General features: G+C 62.5%; 2 protein-coding genes across 4 annotated transcripts in view; both read left to right on the top strand.

The window, feature by feature from the left end:
• PPP3CC (protein phosphatase 3 catalytic subunit gamma) overlaps positions 1-6,257 on the top strand; it is a 52,770-nt gene extending 46,513 nt beyond the window's left edge. Inside the window, exons 13-16 of one of the 3 annotated variants that reach the window (XM_039698302.1) lie at positions 60-141; positions 958-1,055; positions 3,444-3,473; positions 5,927-6,257. In XM_039698302.1, coding sequence (XP_039554236.1) covers positions 60-141; positions 958-1,055; positions 3,444-3,473; positions 5,927-6,102 — 386 coding nt within the window. In that variant the 3' untranslated portion in view covers positions 6,103-6,257. Of the gene's footprint in view, positions 1-59; positions 142-957; positions 1,056-3,443; positions 3,516-5,926 lie in introns of all 3 variants that reach the window. The other 2 variants (XM_039698301.1, XM_039698303.1) reach the window with 2 other exon arrangements.
• A 5,641-nt stretch (positions 6,258-11,898) lies between these two features.
• SORBS3 (sorbin and SH3 domain containing 3) lies at positions 11,899-18,727 on the top strand. Its single transcript, XM_039698307.1, is given in 22 exon segments — positions 11,899-12,007; positions 12,010-12,127; positions 12,129-12,246; positions 12,731-12,740; positions 13,329-13,474; positions 13,556-13,661; positions 13,747-13,970; positions 14,041-14,104; positions 14,191-14,305; positions 14,380-14,464; positions 14,541-14,582; positions 14,690-14,776; positions 15,295-15,350; positions 16,486-16,601; positions 16,702-16,781; positions 16,868-16,914; positions 17,052-17,166; positions 17,238-17,363; positions 17,452-17,880; positions 17,964-18,043; positions 18,126-18,232; positions 18,319-18,727. Coding segments are annotated over 22 exon segments (2,442 nt in total). The 3' UTR covers positions 18,381-18,727.
• Positions 18,728-18,837: the final 110 nt, after the last annotated feature.

Below are 18,837 nucleotides of genomic sequence, written 5' to 3'. Positions count from 1 at the left end.
CTTCCCTGGAGAGCAGGAACCCTCCAACGTGCTGCTCTTTGCTCTTTTCTCTCCCCAAGGTGGGACAACGGTGCGCAAGGAGATCATCAGGAATAAGATCAGAGCCATTGGGAAGATGGCACGGGTCTTCTCGGTTCTTCGGTGAGCATGGCATGGGGACTGGGCTTAACTGGGGACTGGGCTTAATTCAGGGACTGGGCTTAATTGGGGACTGGCCTTAACTGGGGACTGGGCTTCCTATGGGGACTGGGCTTAACTGGGGACTGGGCTTCATTTGGGGACTGGGCCTAAATTGGGGACTGGGCTTAATTTGGAGACAGGGCTTCCTTTGGGCACTGGGCTTAATTCAGGGACTGGACTTAATTCGAGGACTGGGCTTCATTTGGGCACTGGGCTTCATTTGGGCACTGGGCTTCATTTGGGGACTGAGTTTAATTTGGAGACTCGGCTTAATTTTGGGACAGAGTTTAATTTGGGGACTGGGTAATGGGGAACACTGGTTAGGAAAAAAAAAGAAGGGAAAAACTTCATAAAGCAGGTGGTTTTTCATGGCTCTTTCAGGACATGTTTGCCTGAAAGAAAGTTGTAGCCAGGTAGGGGTTGGTCATTTCTCCCAAATAACGAGTGGCATATGGGAGGAAACGACCTCAAGCTGCAGCAGGGGAGGTTCAGGTTGGATATTAAGGGAAATTTCTGCACGAAAAGGGTTACCAAGTACTGGAATGGGCTGTCCAGGGCTGTGGTGGAGTCCCCATCCCTGAGAGGTTTAACAGATGCGTGGATGTGGCACCTGGGGACGTGGGCAGTGGTGGTGCTGGGTTGATGATTGGGCTTGGTGACCTCAGAAGTCTTTCCCAGCCTTAATGATCCCATGGCTCCATGATTCTCATGATCCATGCCTCCCACACCAGGCAGCAGTGCCTGCTCAGTGTGTAACTGGTGCTGCTCTTCCTGCAGGGAGGAGAGCGAGAGCGTGCTGACCCTCAAAGGCCTGACCCCCACAGGTACCCTGCCCCTGGGAGTGCTCTCGGGGGGGAGGCAGACCCTGCAGACCGGTGAGTATCCCTGACCCCCTGCCCTCCCCCTGCCCCAGAGCCCCTGCAGCAGCCCCCACGGGGGCCTGGAGGGTGCCAGGGGACCCCAGCCAGGGTTCAGGCCCGTGGGGAGGAAGGATTCCCAAGCAGGAGTAAGCAGAGGTGTAGATGGGGGTGTGGAGAGATGCCAAGATGTCCCCGTGTGCCCTCGAGGAAGAAAACCCACAGCACCCTGCCTACAGCATGTTTAGTGCTTAATTGTTTGTTTCTGCAGCAAGTTTTTATCCTTTATTTCCCTTCTAACGCTGCATGGTGCACATCCTCTGCCTCACCTCGCTGTGCTGCTGCTGTGTGACAGCCTCTGTGTGGATGTGACAGTGACACGGCTCTGTGTGAATGTGACAGTGACACAGCTGCTTGTTTGTTCTTCGTTCAACCAGACCCCTCCCAGTCTGCCCCTGTCAAGTCATGAATCCCAAACAGGAGGAAGCTCCAGCCAAAGGAACGAGGTTCCTCCAGGGCTGGATGGTTCAGAAAAGTCTCCTCTCAGGTTTTGGGGTAGTTGTGGAGGTTTCTTCCCAAATTTGCTGCCTTCCTCAGCAGCTCAGGGAGCAGCGCGGAGCGAAGGATCCGATCCTTCCCACACCCAGGGCAAGGATGTTGGCTGGTGCTCAGGGAATGAGCTATCCCAGGGGGAATCCTGTAATCCAGTGTGTTAATCCTCCCCTGCCATCGGCCTTTGAAGCCTGGCACCTGCCCAGCTTCCCCCTTCCATGGGCACCGGGGATTTCCTGCAGCCCTCCCCGGGCTGGGGCTGGGGTTTGCCTGGATTAAACAGTTCACGAGTCAGAAACGTGCAAATATCACTGCCTGCTGCCGGGGAGGATGCAGCATCACTCCCAAGCTCACGGATTTCTCTGCCCACAGAGGAGGATGGATATTTTTTCCCTTTTTTTATAGAAACCATCGCAGCCCCGTCGCCCCAGTTCTGGGAACAGAGCCTGAGTGGGAAGGTGGCTGTTGCAGCAGCTCTGTCCCTGTATCCCGACAGCACGGGTCATGCTGTGACGTTCTCCAGCACCTTCCCCTCTCAGGGGGTTCTCTCAGGGGTACCAGGGATCTCCCCTCCCCCAAAAAAGCCTCTCCCCAGGACAGAACAAACAAGCTGGGCCTTTGCTGCTGCCTTACCCGCCCCGCCCGCCGCCTGCAGGCTCCCCCCGCTCCCTGGCATCTCCCAGCTTCTCCTGCCCTCCTCACCCCCCTTTCCCTGTCCTTCCTCCTTCTCCCACTCTCCTTTCCCTGTCCTTCCCCCTTCTCCACCCCCCTTTCCCTCCCCCTTTTCCCCATCCTCCCACCCTTTCCCGTTTCGCACATCCCTTCACACTCCCGGTGAATTTATGGGAGCCCCGTCTGCTGGGTGAGGAGGAGGGGGGGCTGCCGCCCTTTTGGGGTGCCTGTGCACCTCAAAAAAGGGAAACAGGGCTGCAGTGAGGGGGCCCTGCCCTCCTGAGCCTCTCCCCAGCCTTTCACAGCAGGGCTTGGCAAAACCAACCGAACAAAGTCACGGAATCTGGGGCAGAGCTGTGCAGCCCCAGCTCCATCCTTCCTCCGCGGCCTCCCGAGGACCACGTGGCCTCTGTATTGTGTCCAAAGTGAAAAAAGCTGCAGTTTTGAGGCTAAAATCCAGAGAATCTGCTCAAGGGAAGGGCGTCCTTCCAGATGTTGAGGCAGGGCCTACCAAACCTTGGATGTTGCTGCAGCAGATTTAGGAAGGGGGACATTGCTCAGCTCTGTGGTGCCTCGTTGCTTGGTAACACTTTCGGGAGGAGGAGCTGAAGCCAAACTGGGTTTGGAGCCTGATTTTCTGTTACAGCTCAAGGCACCAGGAGCAGAGCAGCCCAGCACCTGCTGCTTGTCCTTCCCTGGACAACAGGCTGCCCCTCTCCTTCCCACTGCTCCAAAACATCCCCTGGGATCCCTCCCATGTATGGAGGGTGAATTGCACATTACAGATCATCTGGAGGTGGCCTGGAGCCACCAGCTGGGATCAGAGCCACAGCTTAGTCCGAGCTCGTCCCTGTCCAGTGCACACAGCCCCCACTCTCTGCTCCTCTGTTCTTCCATCAGATCAATCCAGAGGAAAGGAGACTCCCCCTGAGCCCTTGGGAGTCCCCTTCTCCCCTTCCTCTCCACCTCCTGTCACCTTTTTCTCCCCTCTTGCCACTCGTTTGGCACCACCGGGGCTGGGGGGCCGCGGGCTCTGCGTCGCAGCCATGATGTCGGATCACTCACTGTCACTCTGTTTTTGTTTCCTTTTTTTTTTTCTGTTTTTTGTTTTATTTGTTTTGTTTTTTGTTTTTTTTTTTCCCTGTCTTCATTTCTGCATGCCACTGTTCTTCTGTATTGCAGCCACAGTAGAAGCGGTAGAGGCACGGGAAGGTATGGCTAGAACCCGGCGAGAGACTCAAATCATCTCCGTGTGTGCGTGCGCTCATTTTAAAGAGCTTTACCAGCCCTTAACGGAAGCTTTTTACTCTTGCATCACCAGAAGTGGGGGAGGACGAGGCCCTGCTGGGAAGGAAAAAATACCCAGGGGTTTGGTTCAAGGCTGTTTGAGCTTGAGCAGTTTATTCCTTAGTGGAACACCTTTATTTGGAGCTGCCGGAGCGGTTCCTGCTGCGGCGGCTCGAGACCTTGGGGTTGAGGTCCTGCAATCTGCCAGCACCATCAAAACCCTTAGAAAACAGGATTTTGTGGTGCTGGTGCAATCCCTGCCTTCCCCACAGGTAGGCCAAGGTGGAGAGGGAATTCTCTGCTTGTAGGGTGTAGGAATGACAGATCCGTGAGGATTTTTCCTCGATGCTGCTCTACAGAGGCTTTGCTTACCAAGGGAAGTTGTTTGTGAGCCAGCCAAGTCCTTGTAAAAGATTTGGCACGGGCTCCTTTTCCTTAAATTCTCCGTAGCACAAAGGAGTTTCACATTTGGTCCGTGTCATCAGGGCGAGGGTGACGTGCTCGTCCCCGCGGTGACGGAGCAGGGACATGAAATTCCTCAGTGGGATTCATCCCTCCCAGATCTGCCCGTGTGTCTCCTGGTCATGCAAGAATTTTGCCTTTGTGATCCAAGGACTAGCTGTTCCCTCTCCTGGTGTTGCAGTGTGTGGTTTGTGTCGGAGTTCAGAGCCTTGTGGTGGTGTCTTTGTTCTGTCCTTCTGGGTTTTGCCTTTTTTTTTTAATTTTTATTTTCTTTTTAATTGTTATTTTTTAGTGTCGTGTTTTTCAGCTTTGAAATTTTCCTGAGATTTCACTCTCTGGGGACAGCAAGCACTTGTCTGGTTTATCAAGTTCCTCCTATTCTATTAAAAGAGGGGGAGGTTTGGGATATTGGGAGGAAATTCTTCCCTATGAGGGTCGTGGGATGGAATTTCCAGAAAACCTGTGGCTGCCCCATCCCTAGAAGTGTCCAAGGTTCAACCTGGGATTGTGGAACTGGATGATTTTAATCTCCCAGTCCAAACCATTGCTTGCTTCCATGAAAAGCTCTTAGGGAGCAGAGCAAATCCTAAACCTCCCTAAAAAATAGAACCTCCTCGCAGGGAGCAGAGCAAATCCTAAATGTCCCTAAAAAGAAGAACCTTCTCTTAGGGAGCAGAGAAAATCCTGAACCTCTCTTAAAGAAAAAGAACCTCTTCTTAGAGAGCAGGGCAAATCCTAAACCTCCCTAAAAAAATGAACCTCCTAACCTGCTCTTAGGGAGCAGAAAAAATCCTAAACCTCTCTAAAAAGAAGAACCTCCTTTCAGGGACTTAGGGAACAGAGCAAATCCTAAACCTCTCTTAAAGAAAAAGAACCTCCTCTTAGGGAGCAGAGCAAATCCTAAACCTCCCTAAAAAAAAGAACCTCCTCTTAGAGAGCAGGGCAAATCCTAAACCTCCCTAAAAAAAAGAGCCTCCTCTTAGGGAGCAGAGCAAATCCTAAACCTCTTAGGGAGCAGAGCAAATCCTAAACCTTCCTAAAAAAATAGAACCTCCTCTGAGGGAGCAGAGCAAATCCTAAACCTCCTAGGGAGCAGAGCAAATCCTAAACCTCCCTAAAAAAAAGAACCTCATCTTAGGGACTTAAGGAGCAGAGTGAATCCCAAACCTCCCGAAAAAAAAGAGCCTCCTCTTAGAGAGCAGAGCAAAACCTAAATCTCTCTAAAAAAGTAGAACCTCCTCTCAGGGAGCAGAGCAAATCCTAAACCTCCCTAAAAAAAAGAACCTCATCTTAGGGACTTAGGGAGCAGAGTGAATCCCAAATCTCCCGAAAAAAAAAAGAGCCTCCTCTTAGGGAGCAGAGTGAATCCTCAACCTTCCTAAAAAAATAGAATCTCCTCTTAGGGAGCAGACCAAAACCTAAATCTCTCTAAAAAAGTAGAACCTCCTCTCAGGGAGCAGAGCAAATCCCAAACCTCCCTAAAAAAATGAACCTCCTAACCTCCTCTTAGGGAGCAGAGCAAATCCCAAACCTCCCTAAAAAAAAGAACCTCCTCTTAGAGAGCAGGGCAAATCCTAAATTTCCCTAAAAAGAAGAACCTCCTCTTAAGGAGCAGAGCAAATCCTAAATTTCCCTCAAAAGAAGAACCTCCTCTTAGGGAGCAGAGTGAATCCCAGACCTCCCTAAAAAGAACCTCCTCTTAAGGAGCAGAGCAAATCCCAAACTTTGCTGCCAGCCGCTCCCGACCACGAGCTGGCAGCACCAAAACACCAAACCCCCCACCCAAGCATCCCCAGATCCCGGCAGGTGCTTTCTGTCCCCGCCCCGTGTCCCCGTCGGTGTCTGGCGTGTGCTGGAGGGCTCCCGGGGCAACGCTGCTGCTGACGGCTCCTCCCTGTGCTCGCTTCCCTCCGCAGCCATCCGCGGCTTCTCCCCGCAGCACAAGATCCGCAGCTTCGAGGAGGCGCGGGGGCTGGACCGCATCAACGAGCGCATGCCGCCGCGCAAGGATTCGCTGCACTCGGACGGCCCCGTGAACTTGGTAACCTCGAACTCTGCGGACAAGAACGGCACGGGCAAGAAACCCCAGTAACGCTGCCAGCGCCCGGGGCTGCAGCGCCAGAGGATCCAAAACTTCATGAATTTTATTTATTTATTATGGGGGTGGGGTGGGGGCAGGGGGAGAAACCAACTTCACCTGGAGGCACGTCCATAAATCCAGTCCGCATCCGTTCTGTAAGAAAGCGACCATTTTGTAATTTTTTTTTTTTTATTTATGTTCAATATATATAAAAATGTCCTTTTTTTTTTTTTTAATTTAGAAACCAATCCAACTGCTAGAGCATCCCGGGAGTGTTGTGCTGTCCAGCTTTCCCCCCACCAAGAGGCCAAACCTCTGCCAGGGAGGGGCTGGATTAAAAAACAAAAATCAGTCAAACCAGGCAACTTGGGTCGTTGGCTTTGGCACAGTTTGGAGTTAGCCTGAGCTTTCCAAAGCAGGTCCTTCCCTTCAGGATACGGTTGGGTTGGTTTTCCTTTACACACCTGTTTTCTTCCCAGATTTTTCCTGTTGTTTTCTTCCACCTCTTGCCTACCTGCAGCTGCTGCTTTAGCAACCAGTTCCCTGGAAGGCAGATTGCTGGGGTCCATCCCTCTTTTCCAAGGTGACAGCCAGGGGTGGCTCCAAAGGGCTCCAGGGTTGTTCACACCAATCCCAGCACCTTTTCCTTCAGGATTTCAGCTTTATCCCAGGGGAGTCCCAAAGGAAAACAGGGAGAAGGTGGGGGAAGTGCTGCCCCTTGTTGTGGCTCTTCTTCTTGGAGCGGTTTGTGCAGCAGAATTCCCTTGGGAATCCCTCTGATTCAGAGCAGAGGAATTATCTCTGCTTTGCTGATCCTTGGGAAAGCTGCAGGGCCTGAGTTTTGGAGGAAGAGGGGGTGATTTACACCCCGGAGGATGCAGCTCCCCCATTCCCCACCAGCACAGCGCCCAGCCCACGGCACATTCCCTGCTCCCAGCTCCGGAATCAGCCCCTGCTGAGCAGTTTGGGGTGTGGGGGACAGGGTGGTCCCCCCAGTGTCACCTCCCTGTCCCCCATCACCCACCCTCGGCTGCTCCACAGGAGCCAGGGGCAGCTCAGCCTTTCCCGGCAGCTGGAGCAGGGGGTTGCTGATAAAACTCTGGGATAAGATGGGTGTGGCACTGCTGGTTTTGGGAGATGTGGCTCGGTGCTGGTGGCAGGGCAGCCCCTGCATGGGGAGCAGGGGGGGCTTGGAAGGCAGAACCGAGGGGATCTGGCAGGAATTTTGGCAGGGTGTTCTGGACAGGGATCCTGGGGCTTCCCCTGGGTGTTGTCAGGGATTTTGGAGTGGGAGCTGAGCATTGTGTCACTCTGAGCCTTCTTTCACTAAATCTGGGAGTGCTGGGGAAGGGTTTTGGGGGATTCCCGTGGGTCACTTCCCTTCCCAGCCGTGGGCATGGCCTGGAGCCGAGGCAGCAGCTCCTGGAGCACCCCTCCAGCCTTCCCTCTCCCCCTTCCCCGTGCTCTCTGCAGGCAGGGCTGAGCTCTCCCAGGGGATCTTTGCCAAGGCTTTCCCTGCATCTTGCTGTCTTGCCTCGGCGATTCCAGCGCCGGAGGAAAACAGCAACTTCCCAGGAAGCTTTCAGATTGTCTTAGGCTCACACGTCACCTAATCCCACGGGGCTGTTTAGGATTCTGCGAGCAGACCTCTGGGTTTCCACACTTTTCAGTCACATGCCTCCACTTTCCCCTCTTTATTTTTTTCCTCTTTGTTTTTTTTCTTCTTTTTGGTTGTTTTTTTTCCCCTTTGATCCCGTTTTTTTTTCCACGCCCACCGCTTTGCAAAAGTGCGAGATGTTTGGAGCGAGCTTCTCTCCCCCCAGTCCGAGGAGTGGGGCCAAATTGCCTTTTGTCTGTGAGTATTTCTTTGTCCTTCAGGGCCTCCTGTGAGCGCGGTGAGCCCGTGTGTGGTACCCGGGCACACGGGCCGTGCCCGGGGCTGCCCGTGCATGTTCGGGCGTGTTGTGCTGACCCAGGCTGGGATCTCACCCAAGCAGCTGCCAGGTTTTAGTCGGGATCTTTGGGATGGGAATTGCGGGACCCCGAGCCTGGCACCCCCCTGCTCCCAGCGTGGGGGGGTCAGCAGGGCCCGGCCCATCGCAGAGGGGGATTTGCTTTGCTGGCAGTTTGTCCCCCCACCCTCTTCTCCTGCTCTGGCATCACCAACTCCCCCTCCCCAAAATCCTTTTTGGACCTTGTGCTTCGTGGTTTGGGGGCTCAGATCCAACCCCCTAATCCTTGGGGCTGCTGGAGCTGCAGCTTCCCAGTGTCCCAGCCCTGGAAAAGGGCTGGATGGTGGTTGTCCTGGAGAAGGTGGCCAAGGGGTGGGATTTTGTCCCCCCTTATCCCTGGGGCTGGTGGAGCTGCACCATCCCAGCCTGGAGATGGTGGCCAAGGGCTGGATGTTGGTTGCCCCAGCCCCAGAGGTGGTCCCAGGGCTGGAAGTTGGTTGCCCCAGCCCCAGAGATGGTGGCCAGGGATGGAAGTTGGTTGCCCCAGCCCCAGAGGTGGTGGCCAGGGCTGGAAGTTGCCCCCGTGTCCCTGTGGCACCGGCACGTGTGGATGTCCCACTGCCAGGTCCTCTCCTCCCTTTGAAGCAGTTCCCGAGGGGGTGAGGAGCAGCGATGGGGCTCTGGGTGCTAATTACCCCCTCAATTAACGCCCCCTCTCCCTGCAGGGCTTCCCCGCCACAGCCCCAGCCGAGATCCCCCCTCCCCTTTTTTTGGGGACAACTTCGGGGCAGAATTCCCTGCCCCGATCCCCACCACGGCAAACCAAAAAAACGATCCAGAAACGCCCCCAAATCGCCCCTTTTCCTCCTTTTCCCCCACAAATCCAGCGCCTCGGGGCTGGGCTTGTCTCTGACCCCTCCTCTCCGAGCTCCCGCCCGTCCCTTCCCGTCCCCGGCTGCCACCTGGAGCTTGGACAACCGGGATTGAGGGGAGCCCCCGCCCCGGGGGAGCCCCCAGATCCAGGGAAAGCCCCCACCTCCCTGCAGCCTGGGTTTTTTTGCATGTTCTAGCAAGGTGCATGTCCAAGGAGGGGAGTCGGCAATGGGGCGGGTGGTGGGTTGAGTTCAAGCTTAATTTTCTTTTTGGGATTGGGAGAACCCCTCTGGCTGCCTCTGGCACAGATCCCACCTGGCCAGGGGAGCTGGCAGGGATGCAGATCCCACCAAACCTCGGCCAGGGAGGACCTGAAGCCCTCCAGGGGTGCAGTGATGGTGATTTTAGGGTTCTCGATGCTGAAGGATCATACGCCCGTTGCCTGGAGACTGCCTCCTTTTTAATTTTTATTTTTATTTCTTGCTTTTTTTTTTTTTTTAGTTCGGTTGAAAGGAGAAAAAAAATGGTGAAAATGTTATTTATTGGCAGAAATTATTTAATATAATTTCTTTTTTTTTTTTTTTTTAGTTCGGTTGAAAGGAGAAAAAAAATGGTGAAAATGTTATTTATTGGCAGAAATTATTTAATATAATTTTTTTTTTTTTTTTTTGTGAAACAAGGAATGAATTTGTTAGAACTGTCTCGATGTAAATCGGAGTCATCTTTAAGGAGGAAAAAAAAAAGAAAAAAAAAGTTAAAAATTGACACAGTCACTGCGCTCTGCTGTGATTTTTTGGGGGGCTGAGGGGGGTTCTGTGCTGCCAGAAGGATTTGGGGGATTTTAGAGCCTCTCCAGGGCTGGGGCAGTGCCCTGGCACGTTGGCACACGCTCCCGGCTGGCTCTGGAGAGCTCTCAGCTCCTGCTGCTCGGCCGTCCCTGGGTAAATAACGCCGTGCCAGCAGCGACAGGACGGGATGTGCCAGCTCTTGTTCCACCCCGGCTCCTTCCTTGTCACTTTTGGGGGTGTTCCCTCCACAGGGAGGATCCAGGGAGCAGCCCCGGGGTCGGGATCCATCCACGTGGATCCAGAGGGTCGCAGTTCCGTGGATCCTGCCCATGGATCCCCAGGAAGCTGCTGTGGCTTCCACGCCTGGGATCCATCCCCTCTTCCCAGCTGGCAGCCAGATATTCAGGATGAGCTCTGGAGGACTCCAGGCCATCCTCCCCATGGCAGCAGGAATTCCTTGTGGAATTCCTTGGGGAATTCCTCGAGCTGGGCTCAGCACGTGCTCCCGTTTCCCACCTGCTCCTGCCGCAGCATCCCCGCTCCCGGCCGCCGGATGCACCCGGGGCACGCCCGGGCAGGACGCTGCGGCTCTCCCACCCTTTTCCTGGGTGTTCCCACCCAAACCGGGGAGCCCCCGGCCCCCGGCAGCGCTCCCGACCCGGGGGGCTCCCGGCACATCCCGGGAGCATCCCCGGGAGCATCCCCCGGAGCATCCCCGGGAGCATCCCCGGGGCGGCCGCGCACTCCCGGCTGGCATCGCCGCGCCGAGCAAACAGGAAACACTCGCCCTTTGTTAATCCCGGCCCGGGCTGCGCGTTAAATATTTATCTGTGAGCGGAGGCCGGCGCTGGGAGCCGCGGGGAGGAGGCACCGAGGCAGCGCCGGCGCCGCAGGCTCCGCGCCGGGCACGGGCACCGGGAGGTGAGCGGGGGTCTGGGCAGGGGGCATTGGCACCCCGAGGGGGGCTGCGGTGAAGGGGGCTGCTCCTCGCATCGCCAGCGGGGCTGCGACATCGAGAGGTGTCACTTGGTGGGCTGGAGGGGACCTGGAGGGGACCTGGAGGGGACGGTCAGCCCCTGGCAGCAGGGATGGGCTCGGGGTCCCCTCGCTGGGTTCAACCCTCCCCGGCCCTGCTGCCGTCCCTGCCCGTGTCACGCCGGGGTTTCCCAGCAGGACCAGCCCCTGTCCCCAGCCTGTGTCCCCGCCGCGGTGTCCCCAGCTGGCACCAAGGAGCTGCCTCATTCCCACGGCGTTGGGAATGAGGGGGAGCTGCGTCCCTCGGGGCCGTGGCGGGGGGAGGACACCCTGTCCCCGGTGTCCCCTGTGTCCCCGGTGTCCCCGAGCGCAGCCAGCCCGGGCTCCTGCCAGCGTCCCCCTCGTCCCCAGCAGCAGGGGGCGGTGGCTCGGTGGGGACCGAGGGGTGGCAGCGGAGCCACCATCCCCCGGGCTCACGTGGGAGCTCACGGGATGAGGAAGGGCTGGGGCAGCCCCGTTTTGGGGGTGTCAGCAGTTTGGGGGAGCAGGAAGCGGCCGGCGGGTGAGCGGTGGGTGCGGGCGCTGCCCGAGGGGGGACACGGGGGTGTTCCCTGGGGACCCCTGCCCGCATTCCTCGGGGATGGGAGGGTGGAGGGGATGGAGGGGTGCAGTGGGGCTGGGGCTCTGCTCTGACTGTGCCCCACACCAGGGCTTGGGGGGGCACAGACCCCACTTCGGCCCTCACCTCTCAGCATTCCCCTCCTCATCCTCTTCCAGAAATCCCCCCTAAATCCCCTTCTCCATCGGAGGGGGAAATGGTGACGTTGGAGAGGGTGAGGTGGGACACAGGCAGGGCACGGGGGTCTTACATCGGGGTCCCCAGTGCCCAAATCCTTGGGGGGTGGAGAGATTGAAGGGATGGAGGGGGTGGAGGGGATGGAGGGGATGGAGGGATGGAGGGATGGAGGGGTTGGAGTGTCACCCGTGGGAAAGTGGGCGGCAGTGGGGATGGGGGCTCTGCTCTCATCCCGGCGCTCGGAGGTCCGGAGGAGCACAGACCCCACTCCTCCCCTCAGTCCCGACCTCCACCCGGCACTTCCCTCCCATCCTTTCCCGAAGTTCCCCCCGAGTCCCGTCCCCGCCGGGGGCCGGCGGCGCCGGGCTCGCCCCGTTTCGTAAGCGGGGGCCGGGTGCGCGGGAACGCGTGCGCGGGGCGTGGGATGAGTTCAGCCTCCTGGCTCCATTCCCTGGATCCCATCCCTGGAAATGTCACTGGAAACTCTGAATGGGCCGGCCCCGCTCCAGAGCCGGGAGCGCTGGGGGGGCAGCGCAGCCCGGGGGGGCCGGGGCACACGGGGACCCAGCGCCGGCCAGGACGGTGCCTCCCGACCCTCCCGGGGGATGCTCCGGGGGTTCCTCCCCCCCAGCCCCCCACGGAGCGCTGAGGGCCCCCCGCTCCTTCTCCCGGCAAAGCTCGTGCCGTGAATTTTTGCTCCCTGCCGCTCACAGCTCCGTCCCGCTCGCCCCGGGGCTCCCCAAAACCCCGGCGCGTCCCGGGGGCCCCGCTGGCACCGCCCAGGAGGTAAGAGCTGGCTGGGGGGGCCCCGAGGGGACCCCCGGGGACAGGTTTTGGGGGACACTCCAAAGGAGGAGAAGGATGAGGCCGAGCCCCGTGTGGGCGCTGCTCTGGGCATGGCGTGGAGGTTTTTGGGGTGCCCTGGGGGATGGGAGCCTGCACCCCACTTTCTGCGCCCGGGGGCACATCCTTCCCCGGCCCTCAGTTTCCCCGCGGGGGTGATTAACATTAATTACGGCCTTGGGGCTGCCGAGCCTCCAGCGGGGTGGGACACAGGGAGCCGAGGGGTCACCGGCCCCATTTGGGGGTCCCCCACACACAGAGGGCTCCGTGTCGGGGTGGCACCCCCGGCACCCCCCAGGACGCCCCGTTTGAGGCGGGGTCTGACACCTGCGAGCGCCGCTGCCGGCGTGGAGGCACCAGCAGGGCACAGGTGTCCCCAGAGCTCCCCCCGGAGCCACTCCGGTGTCGGGCAGGGCTCCGGGGGTCCCGTCCCCCCCAGCCGCCCCCCGGCCGGTTCCCGGTGAGTCACAGCATCGCCCTCCCGGCGGGCGGTGCCGGGCTCGGCCGCGCGTTCCCGGCCCCTCGTCCCTCCGTCCCCGCTCCCTCCCTGTTTGCGCTGCAGGGCGGGGAAATATTTCTGCCCTGTCGTGTTCCCGGCGCTGGCAGCGCTCCCGGGCGGGCGACGCTGCTGCCGCCACGTGCCCGGGCGGAGGGCACCGCGCCGGGATGCGGGGCCGGGGGAACGCGGCACCGCCGGGGCCCCGGGCGGGCTGGGTCCGTCCCTCCGGAGGGGTGGTCTGATCCTCATGGAGAGGGAGCTGGGGATCCCTGCCAGGGCTGGATCTGAACAGGAACAGCCGCTTCCCCTGGCACCGCGAGGCTCTCTGAGCGGGGGACGCTGCCCCCGCGGTTGTCACCCCACACGTGGTGTCCCCTGCGCCTCTGAAGAACAGGGGATGCTCCCAGGGTGGGGCTGGGGCTCCTCCGAGCCCCCATCGCTCTGGCAAAGCCCGGGAATGCCCAGGAAAATGGCCACGGGCTGCCCCGCGAGCTCAGCTGCTTTTCCCACAGGGCACGGGCAGCCCCGGGCACCATCCCGCCCCCCGGGCATGGCGGGCCGGCTCCTGCCCCCCGAGAGCAGCGCGGCTCCGGCTGTGCAGGACGTGCCCCGCCTCCACCCCCCTGTGCAGGTGTCCCCGCAGCACACGGTGACACGGGTGAGTGGGGCTGGCACACGCCGGGGGATTCGGGGGGCTGCACCCCCCGATCCTTTGTGCCAGCCCCTCCCTGTGCCGCAGGTGCCCGTCATCCGCCACCGCGGCTCCAACACCCTCAACTTCCACTTCCACGACCCCGAGAGCCGCGGCACCGCCGAGAGCAGCCAGGGAGCTCCCAAGAGCTCAGGTACGGAGAGCCCTGGGGACACTGGGGACACCCTGGGGGCTGCCCCGAGCAGTGCCCACCTCAGCCACGCTCACCTTGTCCCCAGTGAATGACTGGTACCAGACCTGGCCGGCCAAGGAGGCGAAAGCCCCCAGCGCCCAGGTGCCCGCCCAGCCCAGCCCCAGCCCCCGGGCTGCCCCCGCCTGCCCGCGGCCCCCGGGCTGGTCGGCGACCTGGACCAAGGACAGCAAGCGGCGGGAGCGGCGCTGGGTGAAGTACGATGGCATCGGGCCCGTGGACGAGACCGGGATGCCCCTGGCCTCGCGCTCGGTGAGTGGGGGCGCGGGACGGGGGTGTCACCTCGCTGCCACCCCCTCACCACCCCAACGTGTCCCCCCAGAGCGTGGACAGCCCGCGGGACTGGTACCGCAGCATGTTCCGGCAGATCCACTGCAAGCTGCCAGGTGAGCCCGGCCGCGCGGGCGTGGCACGGAGCGGGCACGGCTCGGCTCGGCTCGGCTCGGCAGCCGCTCACCTCCCCCCTCCTCAGAGCCCGACTGGGACACCCATTCCTGTCCCACCACGGCGCCCCCGTCGCCCCCCAAGCCGCGGAGGAGGGGCTCGGCCCCAGCTGAGCCCTCCGGAATGCCCAACGGGATGGACTGGTGAGCCTGGCACGGCGTCCTGGGTGCCCACGGGGTGGGGGCGGCGGTGGCTGAACCCCTCCCGTGCTCCACAGGACCCGCTGGGGAGCCACCGGCGCCACCGCCGAGCCTGGCAGCATTTTCGACTACGAGCCAGGGGAGTTCTCTCCGCGGGAGCAGGTAGGCAGGCCCTGGCACCGGGGAGGGGTGGGCGCCGCGGTGGGCACCCCCCTGACCGGCCCCGTGCCCTTTCCAGGCCCCGGCAGCAGCGCGGCCGAAGCGGGCTCAGTCCATCGAGGTGAGGAGGTGCTGGGGGGCGGGCGGGGGGCAGGGGGTGGCAGCGGGGTCCCGGTGCCCGCGGGCGGTGCCAGCCTGGCCCGCCACTGCCCCGCCCTGCCCCTGCAGGTGCTGCTGGAGCAGGAGCTGGAGCAGCTCAGCGAGGAGCTGGACAAGGACATGAGGGACATGGAGGCACACCGGACCCCCCGGCAGGTACCCCCCGCCCCTCCTGCTGCCCCTTGGCCCCCCCAGGGCGCCCAGCTGTGGGCACACCCAGCTGTGGGCACACCCAGCTGTGGGCTCAGCCTTTGTGCCAGGCTCGGACATGCACGGGGTGGGATGCACATCTGGATTAATGCTCGGATGGGTGCCTGCACATCTGGGTGCATGCACGGCTGGGTGTGTGCACGGCTGGATGTGTGTATGGCTGGAGCCCTGCACATCTGGAGCCCGCCCGGCCGGGCGAATGCACAGCGAGCCGCCTGCACATCTGGCTGCGTGCACAGCTCGGTGCCTGCCTGGCTGGCCCCGTGCACATCTGGACCCGCGCACGGCGGCTCAGCGGCGGCCTGGAGCCGCGGCTGTGGGGCTTTAGGACCCAGCCCATCCGTCCGTCCGTCCGTCCGGCGGTTTATTGGCGCAGCCGAGCTGGACTCCTTCGCTTCCCGCCGAGACTCGGCCTCCTGGATGATTAATTTTTCTCTCCCACCCCCTCCCGCTCCTCCCGGCAGAGCCCGGCGGCTGCTCCCACCGCTCGCTCCCCTGCTCCGGCCTCCCCGGCTGCTCGGTGAGTTCAGCGGCCGCTCCCGCCCCGCGCACCCCCAAATCCCCGTGCCCAGACCCCGCTGGGGGCGAGGGGCAGCCCCGCGCTCGGGGGGCGGCGGGCGGGCTGTCCCTGCAGCGTCCCGGGGCTGGGAGCCCCCCGGCATCGCCCCCGGGATCCCCACCGAGCCCCCCGGGCCCCCCGCACCCCGGCACGGGCGGGACCCGGCGCCGGGCCGGCTGCCGCGGGGTGGGACCGGCCGGAGCGGGGCTGAGCCTTTCCCCGTCCCCGGAGCGGGGACACCGCGTCCCGGCCCTTGGCCCCGTCCCAGGGGAGGTGACGGCGCTCGGATTCCCAGCGCTGTGTCCCCACGGCCCCACGGGAGGGGACAGTGTGCCGGCGGTGCCGGAGCGCCCCGGGATGGGTGGGCACCCCGGGATGGGTGGGCACCCCGGGATGGGTGGGCACGCCGGGGTGTCCCCACAGACCCTCTGTGCCCCGGCAGCGGCAGGAAAACAAACAAACAAACAAACAAACAAACAACAAACAAATAAGCGCCTTCTGTTGTGGGACCTACCGGGACCCCCGGGGGGGTGGCTGCCCTCCTCCCCAACCCCTCCTCCGGCTTGGGGGGCGCATTTGGGCTCTTTAAGCGCCCCCCGCAGCGGGGTTATTCATTAGCCCTCCCCGGCGCTTCCTGCTCGGCGGCAGCGGGGCCGCGCTGCCGGCGCTGCCGGAAAACTTTGGACCTGTCCCGCTTGGCTGCCCCTGGGAGGAGCCCCTGCAGGGGTGAGGAGAGCACACCCGGGGGTCCTGCTTCGGGGGGACCCCAACGTCCTCACGTTGGGGTATCCAGGGATCCCGGGGTCCTGGTTCTGGGGGACCCCAAAATCCTGGTTCATGGAATTCTGGGATTCTGGTTCTGGGGCACCCCGAATTCCTGGTCTGTGGAACCCAGGGGTCCAGGGGTCTTGGTCCATGGGATCCAGGAGTCCTGAGGGTCCCTGATGTCCTGGTCCATGAGACCCGGGGGTCCTGGTCCATGCAATTCACAGGACCCCCACGTCCTGCCCTGTGGCACACAGAGGGCAGGGAGGGCTCATGGCAGCAGGGCTGGACACGAGGCTCAGCCCTGCCCTGAGCCACTGTCACCCCGCAGGAGCCCCCTGTCCCCCCACCGGCTGTGGAGCCCCCCTGTCCCCCACCACTCACCTGGCACCCCCAGCATGGAGCGGGGCGGGCTGGGGCTGGCCAGTGACCGGAGCCCCGGCAGAGGTGAGCCCCCCTTTAGCCCCCTGAGCCCTCCTTTAGCCCTCCTGAGCCCCCCAAGCCCTGCTGTGGGGCACCCCGGCCGGTGACACCCCGCTCTCTACAGACACCCTCAGGCCAGGGACCCTCCCCAGCTTGTCGGACCTGGGGGACCCCGTGGAGGCCGTCAAGAGGGAGGAGAAAAAGGTGAGGCTGGGATGGTCCGGTGCCATGTCGGGTTTGGGGGGCTGGGACTGGGGGGGCTCCCTGTAAGCTCTCCTCTCCCTCCCCAGATGAAAGCTGCTCGCCTCAAGTTCAACTTCCAGGCTGAGTCTCCCAAGTAAGCGCCGGGGTCGCTCCCGGGGTCCCCTCGGGTGCTGGATGGGGATAGGGGAGCCCCAGCACGTGGGGTGGCCCTGCCAGCCGAGCCGGGGACAGGTCTGTGCCCCCGGACGGGTGTGACAGTGTCCCTTGCAGGGAGCTGACGCTGCAGAAGGGGGACATCGTCTACATCCATAAGGAGGTGGACAGGAACTGGCTGGAGGGGGAGCACCACGGCCGCGTGGGCATCTTCCCCTCCAACTACGTGGAGGTGAGCCCGGGCCGTGGGGGACGGCGGGGCCGGGGGTCCTGGCGCTGCCCCTCACCCGCGTGTCCCCCCAGATCCTGCCCCCCACGGAGGTGCCCAAGCCCATCAAGGCTCCCACGCTCCAGGTGCTGGAATACGGCGAGGCGCTGGCGCTCTACAACTTCCGAGGGGATCTGCACGTGGAGCTCTCCTTCCGCAAGGTACCGCGGCTCCGTGCCGTGCCGGGCCGTGCCGTGCCGTGCCGGGCCGGGCCGCCCCGAGCTGACCCGCGCTCTGCTCCCGCGGCAGGGCGAGCGGATCTGCCTGGTGCGGCGGGTGAACGAGAACTGGTACGAGGGGCGGATCTCGGGCACCAGCCGCCAGGGCATCTTCCCCGCCACCTACGTCCAGGTGCTGAAGGAGCCGCGGGTCAAGGCCAGCGCCGAGGACATCCCCTCCTCTCCCGCCCCCGGCAGCCCCCGGCCCGCGGCCGGATCCCCGTCCCTGCAGCGCTCGCCCGGGCCCCGCATCCCCCCTTCCCCCCGGGAAGCGCAGCGGGGTCCCGGCGTGCCGGCCGGCCGCCCGTCCTCTCCGCGCCACCTCGGTGCCACCTTCCCCCCGTCCCCAAAGCTGCCCCACGCTGGCACCCCCAGCCCCTTGGTGGCCCCTGCCAGCCCCCCGCACCCTGCGGCCGCCCACCCGCAGGAGCCCCGGCGTCCCGCCTGGACCCCCGAGCAGGTGAGTGCCCCCCGCCCTGGCATCGTGCCCCGGCACCGCTGGGGCTGCGGGGGCCGCCCTGAGCCCTCCGTGTCCCCCCACAGCGCCCGAGCCCGGCGGCACAGAGCAGCGCCCGTCCCGAGCCCGCCCCGTCCTACAACGGCTCCGAAATCCGGTGGACCCCGTAAGCAGCGGCAGCGGCGTCCCCGGGGCGCGGTGTCCCCAGCAGGGACCGCGGTGGGCTCTGGCCACGCTTTGTCTCGCAGGTACCGGGCACTGTACCAGTACCGGCCCCAAAACGCCGACGAGCTGGAGCTGCGGGAAGGGGACAGGGTGGATGTCATGCAGCAATGCGACGACGGCTGGTTCGTGGGTGCGTGGCCACCGCCCTGGGGACAGGGATGGGGACAAGGTGCCACCCTCACCCCTCACCACCTCTCCGCGTCTTTCCACCCGCAGGAGTGTCCAGGAGGACGCAGAAATTCGGCACTTTCCCCGGGAATTACGTGGCGCCGGTGTGACCCGCGGCCGTGGGGACCCCGGGGGAGGAGCGGGGCCGGGGGCTTCCCTCGTCCCGCCCCGCCGTGTCCCCGCCGTGTCCCCGCACGGGGATGAAGTGCCTCCAGCTCCCTCCCGCCCCTATGGGGCTGCTTCTAACAGGGACGAACCCCCCCGGGCGGGGTGTCTCCCCCGCCCCGGTGCCTTAACCCGCCCCCTCCCCTCCGCCGCCCGGTGCCCCCGGCCCGGGGGTCGCCCCGGGGTCTGCGCGGTGCCGGGGCTGACCGTGACGGCCGCGCCCCGCGGTGTGGGCGCGTGTCCGGGAGTCGCCTTCGCTTCTTCTCCGTCATTAAAGCTCAGCTCAGCCCGACTCTGAGCGTGCCGGGATTGGGGAGGAGCCGCTCGCGGGACCCGTCCCACCGCGGGCCGCGGGGCGGGAGCGGCGCCGGGCGCTGCGTGGGGCCCGGGGATCCCCCGCGC

This window comes from Passer montanus, unplaced genomic scaffold (assembly GCF_014805655.1).
Source record: "Passer montanus isolate IOZ18808 unplaced genomic scaffold, ASM1480565v1 scaffold123, whole genome shotgun sequence".
Classification (NCBI taxonomy): Eukaryota; Metazoa; Chordata; class Aves; order Passeriformes; family Passeridae; genus Passer; species Passer montanus.
Note: the sequence above shows the minus strand (reverse complement) of the source record. Positions and strands in the feature narration are given on the sequence as shown.